The sequence below is a fragment of the Globicephala melas genome, chromosome 6, assembly GCF_963455315.2.
Source record: "Globicephala melas chromosome 6, mGloMel1.2, whole genome shotgun sequence".
Lineage (NCBI taxonomy): Eukaryota > Metazoa > Chordata > Mammalia > Artiodactyla > Delphinidae > Globicephala > Globicephala melas.
This window is the reverse complement of record NC_083319.1, coordinates 21,250,095-21,269,619: the sequence shown is the minus strand read 5'-3', so window position 1 is coordinate 21,269,619 and position 19,525 is coordinate 21,250,095. Positions and strand designations below refer to the sequence as shown.

The 19,525-nt window shown below is 41.6% G+C and overlaps 1 protein-coding gene across 2 annotated transcripts in view; it reads left to right on the top strand.

The window, feature by feature from the left end:
* SNX30 (sorting nexin family member 30) overlaps window positions 1-19,525 on the top strand; it is a 105,767-nt gene that overhangs the window by 64,509 nt on the left and 21,733 nt on the right. For both annotated transcript variants that reach the window (XM_060300612.1, XM_060300613.1), the window contains 3 exons: window positions 4,532-4,690; window positions 8,544-8,739; window positions 10,122-10,321. In XM_060300612.1, the coding sequence (XP_060156595.1) occupies window positions 4,532-4,690; window positions 8,544-8,739; window positions 10,122-10,321 (555 nt within the window). The remainder of the gene's footprint in view (window positions 1-4,531; window positions 4,691-8,543; window positions 8,740-10,121; window positions 10,322-19,525) is intronic.

Genomic DNA, 19,525 nt, shown 5'->3' with positions numbered 1-19,525 from the left:
TGAGGATATGGGGAGGGGGAAGGGTAAGCTGTGACAAAGTGAGAGAGTTGCATGGACACATATACACTACCAAACGTAAAATAGATAGCTAGTGGGAAGCAGCCGCATAGCACAGGGAGATCAGCTAGGTGGTTTGTGACCACCTAGAGGGGTGGGATAGGGAGGGTGGGAGGGAGGGAGACGCAAGAGGGAAGACATATGGGAACATGTGTATATGTATAACTGATTCACTTTGTTATAAAGCAGAAACTAACACACCATTGTAAAGCAATTATACTCCAATAAAGATGTTAAAGAAAAAAGGGGGACGGCGGTAGGCAGGGCTGTGTCCCTTCTGAAGGCTCTAGGGGAGAATTTGTTCCTTCCCTTTCCAGTCTCTAGAGGCCGCCTGCATTCCTTGGCTCAGGCCTCTTCCTCTTTCTTCAAAGCCAGCAGCATTGCATCTCCTCTCCTCTCTGACATCCGCTTCCATCCTTGCATTTTTTTTTTAATTGAGATAAAATTCACATAAAGTTCACCGAAGTGTATAAGTCAGTGGCTTTTATTATATTCACAATGTTTTGCAGTCACCACCATCTAATTTCAGGACATTTTCATCACCCCAACAAGAAACCCCATACCCATTAAGTAATCACTTCCCATCTCCTCTTTTCCTCAGCCCAAATATCATGAATAATGTTTGAACATTTGTTGTACAAGTTTTTGTGTGAAAACTTGCTTTCAGTTATCTTGGCTGTATACCAGGGGACAGAATTAATCGCTGGATCACATGGTAACTCTATGTTTAAGTTTTCGAGGAACTGCCAAACCGTTTTCCGCAGTGACTGTGCCATTTTACATCCCCGCCAGCAAGGTATGAGGGTTCCGACCTCTCTATATACTTGCCAACACTTGTGATTTTCCTTTTTTTTTTTTTTCTTTTATAGCATCCTAGTGGGTTCAGAATGGTATCCCAGGTGATTTAAAAAAATTTTTTTTTGGCTTAAAACATGTGGAAGTTTTATGTTTAGTCCACTTCCCTTTTTTGCTTTCTGTTCTCAGTATTTACCAATTAATACAAATAGTTGGCATTCATTCGATATCTACCATGTGCTGGGAGCTGTGTTGAACTCTTTCTTCACTTGTATTATTTCATTTACAGAGTGTAGATGCCCTTGATTTTACCAGCAATCCAGATTCCTATGCATAGACAACCCAGAAGGTAATTATAAGGGTGAGGCAGAGAGTAGGTATTTCGCTTTAAGGAAGCTTGAAATAGGAAGAAACAAATTTATAAAGCCATGTACATTTGGCAATAATGATGCTTATTACAGAAGGAAATTCTGTTCGCAGAAGGATTCACCCCAGGGTTCCTTTAACTAGCAAGCTCCCCTGATTCATTAAACAAAGTTCAATGTACTAAATCTGAAGAATGGATAACTCTTTTCAGAAGGTTATCTGTTACGTGAAATGAGGCATACCTAACTACTTATTTGCTCATTAGGCCTTTTCCCTGAGTCCTCTTCAGCATAGGCAAATGAGAGTATGCCCAACAGGACTCCTGAGATAAAAATATCCACTGGGTTTGGTAATTACAAAGTCACTGATCATCTTTAAAAGAGTGGTTTCTACATGAAGCAGGGGTAGGGCAGAGAAACGCAGCATTGAAGGCAGTACCAACGATGGCTTCGTTTTGGGGTGAAGAAAGGTTGGGGGTTGAGAAATCAAGGGGAAGAGTGGAAGTAAAGGTAAATGATTCTTTTCAAAAAGGTTGAATGAGACAGGAAGGAGAGTGGAGACGATGTAAGGTCAAGAGATAGATATTTTTTTCTTCAGGTAGAAAGAGAACCAACCATGTTTTTGTAGACTCAGAATAGAGCTGGATGAGGGGATGTTGAAGATAAACAGTAGAGAAGGTATAATTAATTGATGGTGACAAGGTGCATGATAGTAAACGAATGGGTCAAGGACACAGATGGAGTAGTTAGCTTTGGGGAGGGGGCTGTTCTCTACAGCCACTTGAGGCACGGAGGCAAAGGTGGCACCCAGTAGAGTCTTAACTATTGAGATCTAAAACATACGGGCTTTCCAAAGCTCTTCAAGTCGAGGCTGTTGAATTCTCTCATACCCAAGTGCTTCCTTTCCAGCAGTGCTGGTGTTGCCAATTCCTAAATATTTGAAAGCTTTCGTGTTATAAATTGGGTTGCTTCTTGGCTTTCTCACTCTAAGTGCTTAGGTCTCCACATTGCCTAAGTCCGTGTTCCTGTATCTTATTTATTTCAGCATTTGTGTGTGTGTGTGTGTGTGTGTGTGTGTGTGTGTGTGTGTGTGTGTGTGTGTGTGTGTGCTTGGGGGTCTATAACTTAAAAGAAAAAAAAATCTCTATTTTCACACATTACAGAGTTTAAGGAGGTTGCAGACTTAAATGCTTGTTCCAGTTTTTCAGTCTCCTCGTCAACACTTGTTCTTTCCTTTCCTGTCTTTCTCTGTCTCTATTATGGTCATCCTAGTGGGTGTGAAGTGGTATCTCACTGTGTTTTTTTTTTTTTTTAACATCTTTATTGGAGTATAATTGCTTTACAGTGGTGTGTTAGTTTCTGCTTTATAACAAAGTAAATCAGTTATACATATACGTATATCCCCATATCTCCTCCCTCTTGCGTCTCCCTCCCACCATTCCTATCCCACCCCTCTAGGTGGTCACAAAGCACCAAGCTGATCTCCCTGGGCTATGTGGCTGCTTCCAGCTAGCTATCTGTTTTACATTTGGTAGTGTACATATGTCCATGCCACTCTATCACTTCGTCCCAGCTTACACTTCTCCGCCCATGTCCTCAAGTCCATTCTCTACATCTGCGTCTTTATTCCTGTCCTGCTCCTAGGTTCTTCAGAACCCTTTTTTTTTGGATTCCATATATATGTGTTAGCATACAGTATTTGTTTTTCTCTTTCTGACTTACTTCACTCTGTATGACAGACTCTAGATCCATCCACCTCACTACAAATAACTCAATTTCGTTTCTTTTTATGGCTAATATTCCATCGTATATATGTGCCACATCTTCTTTATCTATTCATCGGTCGATGGACACTTAGGTTGCTTCCATGTCCTGGCTACTGTAAATAGAGCTGCATTGAACATTGTGGTATGTGTCTCTTTTAATTATGGTTTTCTCAGGATATATGCCCAGTAGTGGGATTCCTGGGTCATATGGCAGTTCTATTTTTAGTTTTTTAAGAAACCTCCATACTGTTCTCCACAGTGGCTGTATCAATTTACATTCCCACCAACAGTGCAAGAGGGTTCCCTTTTCTCCACACCCTCTCCAGCATTTATTGTTTGTAGGTTTTTTTGCTGATGGCCATTCTGACTGGTGTGAGGTGATACCTCACTGTAGTTTTTTGTTTGTTTGTTTGTTTTTTTGTGGTATGCGGGCCTCTCACTGTTGTGACCTCTCCCGTTGCGGAGCACAGGCTCCGGACACGCAGGCTCAGCGGCCATGGCTCATGGGCCCAGCTGCTCCGCGGCATGTGGGATCTTCCCGGACCGGGGCACGAACCCGTGTCCCCTGCATCGGCAGGCGGACTCTCAACCACCGCGCCACCAGGGAAGCCCCTCATTGTAGTTTCGATTTGCATTTCTCTAATGATTATCTCACTGTGGTTTTGGTTTGTATTTCCCTAATGACTAATGATGTCGAGCGTCTTTTCATGTGCGTTTTGGCCATTTGTACATCTTCTTTGGAGAAATGTCTACTGGGCCATTTGCCCTTTTTTAAATATAAATGTTCTTTTAATATTTCATAACCAAAACATTTTCTAATTGTGCATTAGCAGATACTCTCTTTCCCTGTGGTGGCAGTAATGAGGAAGGCCTTTTAATCAAGCTGTTGTGGAAATAGGTTAAAGCTCAAGGATCCCTTGGAAGCCAGGTAGTTTTAAATTGCCGACAATATTGGCTCAGAGTAAATGCGATGGAGAGATTTATTTGAGTGAGGAGTAAAGGAAGTTATATTATTAAGAACCTTTAAGCATAAACCTAAACAAAAAAATTGCCTTAGAAAAGGTATTTTTTTAGATACACGGGTTTCCCTAATGTACTTATTTTTTCATTCACCAAATTCTTTTACCCCTTGAACTGGGAGTAGGATGTTAAGATATTTAAATAAATTTTTGTGTGGCTGATGTTGTCTGACTCCTTTCCTTTCTTTCTTATCTTGCCTTAACTTTCCCATTATATCACCTGTGCATCAAGCAACGTAAAGATAACTATACCGTCCGATTTACCGGTAGACGTTAACTGACTGTTTTCTGTGTTCCAGGGACCATGCTCTACTGTTTCATTTCTTGTATTATAAAATTGACTGGGTAGTTGTGATTTACACCATGGGTATTTTTTTTTCAGAAATATTTATACTGATGACTACATAAAGATCTGACCGATGAAGAAAGACTGTTCTTGACAGATGGTCCTAGGACTTATTTGCTAGCCTGGTTTTTCTCTGCACTTCCTTATCAGTTACTCTGAATATTTTTGTTCATGTCATTGTAGCCACTTCCTGAGAAGTTTGTGGTAAAAGGTGTTGTGGATCGTTTTTCAGAAGAGTTTGTGGAGACCAGAAGAAAAGCTTTGGATAAATTCCTGAAAAGAATTACGGATCATCCTGTGCTTTCTTTCAATGAACACTTTAATGTTTTCCTTACTGCTAAGGTAAGCAGAATTTTTCATGTTCCTCTCCCAGGTTAGCATTCTTTGGGCTCTTTCTTAAAAGCTGTTTTGATCTCTCACAAGCCACCCCCGTAGTGGGTGTCATAGAATTGCTCTGGGTTTGTTTTTTTTTGGTTTTGTTTCTGGTGCTCATCGGCCCTGGCACGGTTTCCATGTTAGAATTTAGGAGAAATATCCCCCTGCAGCAGTCAAGGAAGTTAGAATAGTTTCACGTACCAAAAGCAGGGATAAGCGTTTCCCTACACACTTAACCGGCGATATTACTGGGTGAGGCCGTTCTGACCAACGGTGGGCACGAAAGGGAAAGAATGTTTATTGAGTGTTTGGTAAGGACATATTTCACAGGAACCCTGTGAGTATTTGCTTATAGCCTCATTTCACAGGCAAGGAAACTAAAGTTCAGGGCGTGTGTGCTATTTCAGCTGGCATCACTAGGATGTGAAATAGGGTCATTGTGGCTCCTGAGGCCACAGTTTGCACAGACTGCCCGACCAGGAGTAGTTGAGCATTACTTGCCCACGGCCAAGTTCCTAGCCAGTGGGCACTTCCCAGGCACTTGCCAGGGAAATAGTTGGGGCCTACACAGCGGCCAGATTCTATGTATTCAAACTCAAGCTGGCGCCCCCGACTTTTCTCTGAACTTCCCTGTTGGCAGAACTGACCGGCAGCCTGAGGTGCTTGACTCTGATTGTCTGCAGATATGGGAGCTCGTGTTCAGACTCCTGTGCCAGCTTCCCTCCAGCCCCATCTGTTTATTTTCATGTATCCTATTCTCACATTCAGGCCATAGGTAATTCATTCCATGTTGGCAAGGGTATTAAGGCCCAGGTACTTTTCAGTTTTCTTTTTCAAAATGGCAAAATGGAGAAATATTTACAGACAGCATCAGTTGCCGTAAAGACGTTGGAGGGGATGCCATTCTCCGGACGTAAGAGCCACCTGGCAAAGTCCTCCAGGGTTGTGGGTTTTCTTTTTTACTTTTTCCTGGACCTCAGTTGGCACTTAGCCTCCTTGATGACATTCCTGTTCCTCTTCTTTTTTTCCTGGAAACCTTTCCCGCACAGGTCAAACTTGTGTTCTTTTTAAAAATAAGTATTTCCTGGTGAACTGCTTCTCGGACGTAGTTCTTCCAGTGACTACACAAAGTAAAATCCACTCTCTTCCCCAAAAGTGCAGCTCACTGTTTCACCCAGATTAGTGGTTCGTTGTCCAGGCAGGCCCTCAAGTTTCGTCATTTTTATTGAATAAAGAGACAAAGGAGGAGAAAGCTTGGACCCCCGGTCATTAGGAATTTGTGTAAAGAATAAGTAGGAAAGGTGGTTTTTTCTTTTTCTTTTTTTTTTTTTTGGGTATATGTGGTGTTCATCTGTGGACCAAGCAATATGAACTGATTTTATTTTTAATTTGCTCAATTTTGTCACTGAAGTATAACATACATAGAGAAAAATATGCAAATCACAGCTCAGTAAATGATCACAAAATGAACATACCTTTATAATCACTACCCAATCAAGACAGAAAATCCCCAGCACACTGGAAGCCTCTCTCATCTCTGCTCCCAATCACTACCACCCCGCTCCTCCCCAGGGTAAACAGTATCCTGATTTCTATCATCAGAGATAACTGATTTTTTTTTTAAACCCTTCAAAGTCTTAATCAAAATCTAACTTGACGTGAGTGAGTACGGGGGAGTTGGCTTGTTTAAAAACAACAGCCTCCTGCCTTAGTTCAGTTTTATTTGCTGAAGCAAATGCACTAAATAACCTCATCTTTTCTTTTATTTCTTTTTAATTGTGGGAAAATACACATGACATAAAATTTACCATCTTAACCATTTTACAGTGTACAGTTGGGAAATGTTAAGTATATTCACCCTGTCGTACATCTACTCTCCAGAACTTTTTATCCTGCGAAACTGAAACTTTGTACCCACTAAACAATAACTCCCCATCTCACCCACCCCGTACCCCCATCTTTTAAAACGCTTTGAATAACTTGGTCCTGTCCTTAGATAGGCCACTGACATGCTCTGCCGTAGTGAACGCAGAAGCTCTCCTCTTCCTTGTGATGACATGATCTTACCACAAATTAGAAGCGTCCTTAAGAAGAAACCACTGATGCTGGGGGAGGTGGAGGATGCTTAGTATCAGCTGTGTTCAAATCAGTGTTTTCATTGTTGGCAGAATGGGTGCAGCAGTCAGATAGGTACGACTAAATAACTGTACTCAACACGTTAATGAACTTGGTTAACTGGGGATTCTTTGTAAAGTGCTACTTGAAGTAGAGTTTATGCAGTCCAGTGAGTCCATTTGGATCGAACCCTGATCCAGAAAAACATTGTGGAGCAATTCCTAGAACTCCAGGGCTTCAGTTACGGTCTTGTGAAAGCCTGGTGCCTACAGGGATGCTTTTATCTAGAGTGTATGAGGTTAGAAGGGGAGATAAGATCATTATTTTATTAAAAATGTTTTTCTTTGGCTGTGGCATGCAGGATCTTAGCTCCCCAACCAGGGATCGAACCCTCGCCCCCTGCAGTGGAATTGCAGCGTCCTAACCACTGGACCGCTGGGGAATTCCCCGAGATGGGATCCTTAGAACATTGTCTCAGGCAGGTGGCATAGAAAGGAAGGACAGAGATGGAGGAGGGAGCTTAGAGGAGGTTGCTGCCGTTTTTAAGATCAGTGAGCTTCGCATATATTTCACATGCTGACGGATTAGAAGTTGGAATTATAGACAGGAGAGAAGGGATGGTTGAGAGGGCAAGGGCCTTGGCTGGTGGGGGGAGTGTGGACAGGAGAGGGCAGAATCAAGAGCAGAAGTGAAGGCTTTGGCTGCATGGAGGAGGAGGACGTGAAATCAGGAGGGATCTACATTTCAGGCACTTTTGGAGACCTGAGCCTGGGATGGTGTGTCACGTGGGAAGGGGCTGTCAGACAGCTGTGTTAACCTCTGCTCTATCCCTACATGAGGCGAGGTCACCAGAAAGCAGTGGCCTTGTGCCGTGTTCCCTTCTCTCCCTGTAGACCTGTCCCTCTAGGACTGGGAATTATCATTCTGTTAGTATCGAGGGTAGACATAAGGAACAGACACCTGCATCTTCTGTAAAACCACTTTTGAAGGCACCATTAAAGTAAGTGACATAGAACAACGGGAAGATACTGAAGATTCCCCTTAGCGATTAATGATAGGAAGAAATGTATTTTACCTGGCAGACTAATATGCTTTTTAGGTTTCAGTTCAGTGGATTATGCAGGTGAACGTATTTCCCATTAATGTCTCAACCAAGAAATCCAGGGTAAAATGTTTTGTCATTTGCAGCATCTCTCCTTGGCCTGGGTTTTGTAGCACCACCTTTCCTGTCACTGTCTCCTGCTTCCCACCCTCCACTTCCCTTCTATGGCTTTGGTTAGGATATAAATAAATGAAGGGAATGAATCTCAGCTCTTGAATTTTGCTCCTAAAGACAATTTAGGATCTTTTGTATAGGACAAAGGGACACTTTTTTAAAAACTTGTATTTAAACAGTTGTGTTGAAAGGAAGGTGTGCGGGGTGAGTGAACCTGACTGGAAAGGTAGGAGTCCAGCTCTGTATAAAGAGACCTGGGCGTAAAGGTGCAGGAGTATGAGCGTGGTGGCTGTGATGGCTGTGATGGCAGGAGAGGAGACGTGTGTGTGTGTGTGTGTGTGTGTGTGTGTGTGTGTGTGGTGAGCGCCTTAACCTAACTCACTTCCTTATTTTCTGAGTCTTCCATTTCCAAAAGGAAGTTGGCTTACTGAGTCCTGCCATGTGAGCAGTCGAGCCCTTTGAGTTTGTTTGTTCATATGTCATCCTTAGGACCTGAATGCCCATAAGAAGCAAGGGATGGCGTTGCTGACTCGAGTGGGTGAGTCGGTCAAGCATGTCACTGGCGGCTACAAGCTGAGGAGTCGGCCTCTCGAGTTTGCAGCCATAGGCGAGTACTTAGACACATTTGCGCTCAAGCTGGGAACCATTGATCGAATAGCCCAGCGGATCATCAAGGAGGAAATAGGTGAGCTCTCTGTTGAGTTCTTGATCAGGCCCAGGGGCCACGTTTGCAGAAATGGCATTCATTGCGCCAAGCAGAATCAAAATGCAGAAATGCCGGAGCAGCAGAACCAGGCCACATTTTGCTTATAAAAGTAATAAATAAATACAAGAAGCGGGGGAGGTAGTTGTGACCAGAGTATAATTTTGCACCCCGTCCCTTGCCCTGCATTTCATCCTTGTGTTTGCTTTCCCCATAGCAAACAACCACTCTGAGCCTCTAGGCTTTTCCACTTTTCTCTCGCTCAACTTCCCTTCATCCATAGCAATGATCATTTAAAAAATAAACTTAAGTATCTTTTCTGGCAGAAAGATGGTTCAAAATGAGAGCAGTGTTTGCCAAAGTTACTATCCTAATGAGCCTTCAGGCTTGAAATTGACTCACCTGCCTACCCTTGCTTCATTTCAAACCCACTCTTCCTGACCCAGGGAGTTATGAGGCCTTTGCTCTTGCCACCACTTCCTCCCCACCTTTCTCATGGCCACTTGCTTTTTTGTGTCCCAGAATGTTGGGGCCCTTTGTTTTCTTACACGTATGTAGGCCAAATAGACCTGAACAGTGTTAATGATCATGCTGGCATGTGATGTGAAACACATAGAGGAGGATTCTCCAGTAGTTGCCATCCATTGGTTACTAAAAAATGGCAACAACATTTTGTTGTAATGGCAAGAATCCTGGTGACAAATGATAGGCCAGGTTTTTTTGTGAGGGAAATCAAACAACTTTTTTCCTTGTTCCCTGTGCTTTGATTCTCCTTTACCTGCTGCTGGTATCCTGTAGCGCCTGCAGGTTTTGGAAATGGCTTTAGGTACCATCTACACCTAAAGATCATGTGGGGTAAATTCTGATGGGACCAAGGTGTTGGGGTGACCCCTGAATGAGAGAGTTGAGTCTGCTTAGGTAAGACCACATTTCTTGTATCAACTGTTTCCTAAAATTCCATTATTTTTCCATTGTGACTGATTTTTTAAAAATTTTTAAAAACACCCCCCTAAACCTATATGAAATCCTACCTCCATTGCCTGTTAAAATATGGCTTCACTGTAGGGGTAGGTGAGTAGGTTTCTAGGAAGATATTTGGTGGATGTAGCTCCCACCACTTTCCCCCAAAGGCATTGTGGTCCCCATTATCCAGAGGCATGACGTTCCTATTATGGAGTAGAGTTGATTGATGTTATAGTGTTAGCTGTAACATCAGCTTTTGGAGATTAAAAAAATTGGTTATAAACAGTGTTGTGTTTAAAGGAAAGCATACTCAGAGAGCTCTTGGCTGCATTGGTTATTGAGTCAGTAATACCAGTGATTGCTACCCAGCCGATCTTAATTGGTTTCTCTTCCCCCTTTAGAGTACCTTGTAGAGCTGAGAGAATATGGGCCTGTGTACTCCACATGGAGTGCGTTAGAGGGGGAGCTGGCTGAGCCCCTGGAGGGTGTGTCAGCCTGCATCGGCAACTGCTCTACAGCCTTGGAAGAGCTGACAGAGGACATGACAGAAGACTTTCTACCTGTGCTCAGGGAATATATTTTATACTCTGACTGCATGAAGGTAAGCTGACTCACTTCTTCTGCACTTAGGTACTTTCTTTGTTGTAGTCGTTAATCAAAAAGTAATTGAATCCGTGATGAAGAGTGGCCCCCACTCGCCACAGCTGGAGAAAGCCCATGCACAGAGATGAGGACCCAACACAGCCATAAATAAATAAAAATAAAATTAAAAAAAAAAGTAATTGATTATTGCCTATTTGCATGTGGTACAGATTTCCTTCTTCCTGGGTGGGTAGGATCAGACGTGGACTGACCTCATGGACATGTAAAAAGAACACATGGTGAACCAAGTGTGTGAATTAAATGAAAGAAAAAAAGTTTGGAAGAGATTCTTTTTAGTGTTCTCTGAGAGTTTGAGAATAGCATCTGCTGATTAAGAACAGTATGTTGTGGAAAAAGAGCAATTGGATAATTAGAGCTCTTGGAGGTTAAAATACGATTGCTGAAATAAAATTGAAAAGTAAAGTTGGAAGATGAGGCTGAGGAAATCTGGGAAAGTAAAACAAATTTTAACAGTAGTTGGAGGGCTTCCCTGGTGGCGCAGTGGTTGGGAGTCCACCTGCCGATGCGGGGGATGCGGGTTCATGCCCCGGTCTTGGAGGATTCCTCATGCCGCAGGGCGGCTGGGCCCGTGAACCATGGCTGCTGGGCCTGCACGTCTGGAGCCTGTGCTCCGCGGTGGGAGAGGCCACAACAGTGAGAGGCCTGCGTACTGCAAAAAAAAAAAAAAAAAAAGTAGTTGGAGAGAGGGCAGACAGCAGAAGCAAGAAGAAGAACTACAGTCCTGTAGCCTGTGGAATGAAAACCACATTCACAGAAAGATAGATAAAATGAAAAGGCAGAGGACTATGTACCAGATGAAGGAACAAGATAAAACCCCAAAACAACAAATGAAGTGGAGATAGGCAACCTTCCAGAAAAGGAATTTAGAATAACAAGAGTGAAGATGATCCAGGACCTCAGAAACAGAATGGAGGCAAAGATGGAGAAGATGCAAGAAATGTTTAACAAAGACCTAGAAGAATTAAAGAACAAACAAACAGATATGAACAATAGAATAACGGAAATGAAAAAGACACTAGAAGGGATCAATAGCAGAGTAACTGAGGCAGAAGAACAGATAAGTGACCTGGAAGACAGAATGGTGGAGTTCACTGCCATGGAACAGAATAAAGGAAAAAGAATGAAAAGAAACGAAGACAGCCTAAGAGACCTCTGGGACGACATTAAATGCACCACATTCGCATTATAGGGCTCCCAGAAGAAGAGAGAGAGAAAGGACCCGAGAAAATATTTGAAGAGATTATAGTCGAAAACTTCCCTAACAAGGGAAAGAAAATAGCCACCCAAGTCCAGAAACGCAGAGAGTCCCTGGCAGGGTAAACCCAGAGGGAAACATGCCAAGGCACATAGTAATCAAATGGACAAAAATTAAAGACAAAGAAAAATTATTAAAAGCAACTAGGGAAAAACAACAAATATCATACAAGCGAACTCCCATAACGTTAAAAGCTGATTTCTCAGCAGAAACTCTACAAGCCAGAAGGGAGTGGCACAATATATTTAGACTGATGAAAGGGAAGAACCTACAACCAAGAATACTCTACCTGGCAAGGATCTCATTCAGATTTGACAGAGAAATCAAAGGCTTTATAGGCAAGCAAAAGCTAAGAGAATTCAGCACCACCAAACCGTCTCTACAACAGATGTTAAAGGAACTTCTCTAAGTGGGAAACACAAGAGAAGAAAAGGACCTACAAAAACAAACCCAAAACAATTTAGAAAATTGTAATAGGAACATACATGTCGATAATTACCTTAAACGTGGATGGATTAAATGCTCCAACCAAAAGACACAGGCTTGCTGAATGGATACAAAAACAAGACCCACATATATGCTGTCTACAAGAGGCCCACTTCAGACCTAGGGACACATGCAGACTGAAAGTGAGGGGATGGAAAAAGATATTCCATGCAAATGGAAGTCAAAAGAAAGCTGAAGTAGCAGTACTCATATCAGATAAAATAGTCTTTAAAATAATGTTACAAGAGACAAGGAAGGACACTACATAATGATCAAGGGATCAATCCAAGAAGAAGATATAACAATTATAAATATATATACACCCAACATGGGAGCACCTCAATACATAAAGCAACTGCTAACAGCTCTAAAAGAGGAAATTGACAGTAACACAATAATAGTGGGGGGGGGGCGTCCCTGGTGGTGCAGCAGTTGAGAGTCCGCCTGCCGATGCAGGGGACACGGGTTCGTGCCCCAGTCCAGGAAGATCCCACATGCCGCGGAGCGGCTGGGCCCGTGAGCCATGGCCACTGAGCCTGCGCATCCAGAGCCTGTGCTCTGCAACGGGAGAGGCCACAACAGTGAGAGGCCTGCGTACTGCAAAAAATAATAATAATAATAATAATAGTGGGGGATTTTAACACCTCACTTAAACCAGTGTACAGATCATCCAGACAGAAAATTAATAAGGAAACACAAGCTTTAAATGACACAACAGACCAGATAGATTTAATTGATATTTATAGGACATTCCATCCGAAAACAGCAGATTACACTTCTCAAGTGCACACAGAACATTCACCAGGATAGATCACATCTTGGGTCACAAATCAAAACTCAGTAAATTTAAGAAAACTGAAATCATATCAAGCATCTTTTCTGACCACAGCGCCGTGAAATCAGAAATAAATTACAGGGAGAAAAATGTAAAAAACACAAACACATGGAGGATAAACAATACGTGACTAAATAACCAAGAGATCACTGAAGAAATCAAAGAGGAAATCAAAAAATACCTAGAGACAAATGACAATGAAAACACAATGATCCAAAACCTATGGGATGCAGCAAAAGCAGTTCTAAGAGGGACGTTTATAGCAATACAGTCGTACCTCAAAAAGCAAGAAAAATCTCAAACAATCTAACCTTACACCTAAAGAAACTAGAGGAAGAAGAACAAACAAAACCCAAAGTTAGTAGAAGGAAAGAAATCATAAAGATCAGAGCAGAAATAAATGAAATAGAAACAAAGAAAACAATACCAAAGATCAATAAAATTAACAGCTGGTTCTTTGAGAAGATAAACAAAATTGATAAACCTTTTAGCCAGACTCTTCAAGAAAAGGAGGGAGAGGACTCAGATCAATAAAATTAAAAATGAAAAAGGAGAAATTACAACAAACACTGCAGAAATACAAAGCATCATAAGAGACTACTACAGACAACTCTATGCCAATAAAATGGACAGCCTGGAAGAAATGGATACATTCTTAGAAAAGTATAACCTTCCAAGACTAAACCAGGAAGAAATAGAAAATATGAACAGACCAATCACAAGCAATGAAGTTGAAACTGTGATTAAAAATCTTCCAGCAAACAAAAGTCCAGGACCAGATGGCTTCACAAGTGAATTCTATCAAACATTTAGAGAGAGCTAACACCCGTCCTTCTCAAACTCTTCCAAAAAATTGCAGAGGAAGGAACACTCCCAAAGTCATTCTATGAGGCCACCATCACCCTGATACCAAAACCAGACAAAGATACTCCAAAAAAAGAAAATTACAGACTAATATCACTGATGAATATAGATGCAAAAATCCTCGACAAAATACTAGCAAACAGAATCCAACAACACATTAAAAGGATCGTACACCATGATCAAGTGGGATTTATCCCAGGGATGCAAGGATTCTTCAATATACGCAAGTCAATCAATGTGATACACCATATTAACAAACTGAAGAATAAAAACCATATGATCATCTCAATAGATGCAGAAAAAGCTTTTGACAAAATTCAATATCCATTTATGACAAAACCTATCCAGAGGCTGGGCATAGAGGGAACCTACCTCAACATAATAAAGGCCATATGTGACAAACTCACAGTAAACATCATTCTCAAGGGTGAAAACTGAAAGCGTTTCCTCTAAGATCAGGAACAAGACAAGGATGTCCACCCTCTCCACTTTTATTCAACATAGGTTTGGAAGTCCTAGCCACAGCAATCAGAGAAGGAAAAGAAATAAAAGGAATCCAAATTAGAAAAGAAGAAGTAAAGTTGTCACTGTTTGCAGATGACATGGTTTTATACATAGATAATCCTAAAGATGCCACCAGAAAACTACTAGAGCTAATCAATGAATTTGGTAAAGTTGCAGGACACAAAATTAATGCACAGAAATCTCTTGCATTCCTATACACTAACAACAGAAGATCAGAAAGAGAAATTAAGGAAATAATCCCATTCACCATTGTACCAAAAAGAATAAAATACCTAGGAATAAACCTACCTAAGGAGGTAAAAGACCTGTACTCAGAAAACTGTAAGACACTGATGAAAGAAATCAAAGATGACACAAAGAGATGGAGAGATACACCATGTTCTTGGAAGAATCAATATCGTGAAAATGACTATACTATCCAAAGCAATCTACAGATTCAGTGCCATCCCAATCAAATTACCAATGGCATTTTTTACAGAACTAGAACAAAAAATCTTAAAATTTGTATGGAGACACAAAAGACCCCAATTAGCCAATCCTGAGGGAAAAAAATGGAGCTGGAGGAATCAGACTCCCTGACTTCAGACTATACTACAAAGCTATAGTAATCAAGACAGTATGGTACTAGCACAAAAACAGAAATATAGATCAATGGAACAGGATAGAAAGCCCAGAGATAAACCCACGCAGCTGTGGTCACCTAATCTATGGCAAAGGAGGCAAGGATATAAAATAGAGAAAAGATAGCCTCTTCAATAAGCGGTGCTGGGAAAACTGGTCAGCTATATGTAAAAGAATGAAATTAGAACACTCCCTAATACCATACACAAAAGTAAACTCAAAATGGATTAAAGTCTTACCTAAATGTAAGACTGGACATTATAAAACTCTTAGAGGAAAACATAGGAAGAACACTCTTTGACATAAATCACAGCAAGGTCTTTTTTGACCCACCTCCTAGAGTAATGGAAATAAAAACAAAAATAAACAAATGGGACCTAATGAAGCTTAAAAGGTTTTGCACAGCAAAGGAAACTATAAGCAAGATGAAAAGACAACCCTCAGAGTGGGAGAAAATATTTGCAAATGAATCAATGGACAAAGGATTAATCTCCAAAATATGTAAACAGCTCATGCTGCTCAGTATCAAAAAAACAACGCAGTTCAAAAATGGAGAGAAGACCTAAATAGACATTTCTCCAAAGAAGACATACAGATGGCCAAGAGGCATGTGAAAAGCTGCTCAACACCACTAATTATTAGAGAAATGCAAATCAAAACCACAGTGAGGTGTCACCTCACACTGGTTAGAATGGGCATCATCAGAAAACATACAAACAGTGAATGCTGGAGAGGGTGTGGAGAAAAGGGAACCCTCTTGCACTGTTGGTGGGAATGTAAATTGATACAGCCACTATGGAGAACAGTATGGAGCTTCCTTAAAAAACTAAAAATAGAATTACCATATGACCCAGCAATCCCACTACTGGGCATACACGCAGAGAAAAACCATAATTCAAAAAGACACATGCATCCCAGTGTTAACTGCAGCACTATTTACAATAGCTAGGTCATGGAAGCACCCTTAATGCCCATTGACAGACGAATGGATAAAGAAGATGTGGTACATATATACAATGGAATATTACTCAGCCATTGGGTCATTTGTAGAGATGTGGATGGACCTAGAGACTGTCATACAGAGTGAAGCAAGTCAGAAAGAGAAAAACAAATACTGTATATTAATGCATATATGTGGAATCTAGAAAAATAGTACAGATGAACTGGTTTGCAAGGCAGAGGTAGAGACACAGATGTAGAGAACAAACATATGGACAACCAGGCTTCCCTGGTGGTGCACTGGTTAAGAATCCGCCTGCCAATGCAGGGAACATGGGTTCGAGCCCTGGTCTGGGAAGATTCCACATGCTGTGGAGCAGCTAAGTCCGTGCACCACAACTACTGAACCTGTGCTCTAGAGCCCGTGAGCCACAACTACTGAGCCCGTGTGCCACAACTACTGAAGCCCACGTGCCTAGAGCCTGTGCTCCACAACAAGAGAAGCCACCGCAATGAGAAGCCCACGCACTGCAATGAAGATTAGCCCCTGCTTGCTGCAACTAGAGAAAGCACATGTGTAGCAATGAAGACCCAAAGCAGCCAAAAATAAAAAAATTAAATAAATTTATATTTTAAAAAGTTGTATGGACACCATGGGGGGAAAGCGGGGGTGGGTGGTGGTGGTGGTGTGATGAACTGGGAGATCGGGATTGACATATATACACTACTATGTGTAAAATAGATTACTAATAAGAACCTACTGTATAAAAAATAAAAGTAGTTGGAAAGTAGAACAAAAATGCAAAAATACTGAAAATGTGAAAGAATGATAAGAGACCTGGAGGGTTAATCTCAGAAGTTCAGCATCCAACTGATAGGAGTTCCTGATTGAGAGAACAGAGAAAACTGAGGGAAGGAAATTATGAAAGAAATAATACAAGAAAATCTCCCTAAGCTGAAGGCCGTGACAGGTTAACTACCCAGCAAAAGGAATGAACAGAGAACCAACGCAAAGCATATCATGTAAAATTTTAGAACAAAAGTGGTAAGGATCAAATGCTTTAATGTCCACATTAGAAACTGCCCCAGTCTGCACTTAGACTGGTTGGAGAGCATAGCTTCTGGGGACTACTACGATTGTAGACAAGGTTCATCTTGTCTAACTTGCTCATTTTATAGATAAAGAAGCAGAGCCCCATGGGTAGATCTTTCCTCTGTTCCATGGCCCCAATTCTAATGAGCAGCCACCTTATATTTGTGTCTTTACTGTTGGCGAGAGAAACTGGATCAGTCCCTGCTTTTCAAAGCTGAGGCTCAAATTATCTCTCTCTAAGTATAATTGTGGCTGGGTACATTCTGTTCCCTTTGGAGGCAGAGAGAAAGCACCGAAAAAGGAGGGTCGTTATCAGGCCATGTGGAACAGATGAATAATGTTCAGGGAACAATGAGGACAGCTTGTACTGGAAAGATGGTTGAAGATGTGTATTCCAAAGTTGCTACGGAGTGAACAGTGCTTGAGAGAGAGGGGTACCAAAGTTACCCTCAGGCTCAAGACTCAAGTTAAGCACACTGTAGACATCTGCAGGTGAGCCCTTCCGTGGGCTCACATCCTATACACAATGTGTGTGTAAAATGTAATTATGATAGTAACGGGCTGAAAGAGAACACGTTAGAGTCTTTAGCAAAGTTCTGGCAGTGCCTTTTGAGTACTGGCATCACTATGACCAGGCCAAGAGTTGGAGAATTTTTATTTAAGAAGATTAGGGCAGAGCCCTATACTTCATATCCCACACTGCCTCATTCATAGCAGGTAGTTGGCAGATATTGAAGTTGGCAGTGTGGTGCAATTGGAACATTTACAGATATATAACTATTGTATGTCATGTATCTTTTTTTTTTTAACTTTTTATTTTATATTGGAGTATAGTTGATTAACAGTGTTGTGATAGTTTCAGGTGTACAGCAAAGTGATTCAGTCATACATATACCCGTATCTATTCTTTTTCAAAGCATAGGGAACTCTGCTCATTGTTATGTACCTTGTTATTTTTAAGAGAGTTTTATCTGCAAGTCAAAGAGCATGCTTATCTCAGAGGTCTTGGTGATGACTAGTGAGGTGAGAGTCAGAAGAGTGGGTGATAAGGTAAAGGCCAGTGTGAGTGGGGCCAGTTGAGCAAGGGAGCAGGTGGCAGGTGGGGAGGTCAAAGAGATAAGTAAAGGCCAGGACATACGGTAATATCTTAAAGGCCATGGTTGGTAAGAGTCTGGATTTTGTACTTAGGAATAAAAGAGAAGCCAGTTAGTTTCCTGCAGGGAAATGACAGGATACGGTTTTTACTTTAAGAAGACAGCTAGTGCTGCAGTATGGAGAATGGGTTGTTGCGTGGGGGACGGGGAGAGGAGGTCCGGAGACCAGTAGGAGACTGTTGCAGGGAGCCAGGTGGCAGATAACTGAGGTGGTGGAGCTTGGAGAAGTGGGTGGATTTGGGGTATATTTTGTATGAAGGGCCAACTAGACTTGCTGCTGTATTAATGTGAAGTGAGAAATGGAGGAATTGAGGATGACTCCTGGGTTTTTGGTTTCAGCAGCTGTGTTGATAGTGGTCCTGTTTAGTGAGATGAGGAAGTTTGGGGTGGAACAGATTGAGCAGTTGGGAATCAGGTTGTTTTGTCCATATTCAGTTAAGAAAATGCCTGTTAGTCATTAAAGTAGTGATGTCATGGCAGCTGGTTATGAGTTTAGAGTGGGAATAGAAATTTGGGAGTCATTTCTGTATAGATGGCGTTTAAATCTACGAGAGTCGGAAGATTATCTGGTGAGATGAGATCGAGGTAAATAGTCCAGGCCTGCTTCCTGAGGCATTGGCAATAGTTAGTGGTGTAGCACCTAATTAGGCAATATTGGCAATATTTAGTGGCAATATTTAGTGGTGTATATTGGCAATATTTAGTGGTGTAGCACCTAATTAGGGGGTGGAACAAGTAGGAAAGTAGCCTGAGAAGGAATGGTCAGTGTGGTAGGAGAAAAAGAGTAGAGGATGACCTTAGGGAAACCAAGAGAAGTGTTTTTAGAAAGAGCATGATAAATGGTGGCCATCGGATTTAATAATATGGAAGTCATTGCTGATCGTGATTAGAGGTGTAAGATGTGGATGCAGAAGTTTGGGTTTGAGGACAGTTTGAGTTGGAGATAAATACTTTGAGCAATGTTCCAGGATTGCTGCTTTCAGATGCTGGTTATTTAATTGCCGGATGGTTTCTTCAGCCTGCCCACCTTTTCTCCTCAGAGGCCACAAGGCGGAGCTAAGGAGTCAAGTGACTAGTCAGTGCTTTAGGTTGCCCACTTCTGGTGCCTTTCAAAAACCAAAAAGATTTTCTGGAAGATTGATTTCGGGGAGAAAAGTCCTCCTTCCTAAACAAAAGTGATTATGGACTGAGGGCCTGATTTCTTGAAAATGTGAAGAATCAGGATGTAGAAATGTACATGATGATCTCAAATGTTTTTAAAAATTAGAAAAGTATAAAAATTAAAACTCTGAGATTCTGAGTTAGGGCAGACTGTATACATATTGAAACTTCCTCTTTTTCATGAAACCAAAATGACACTAGAATGATTG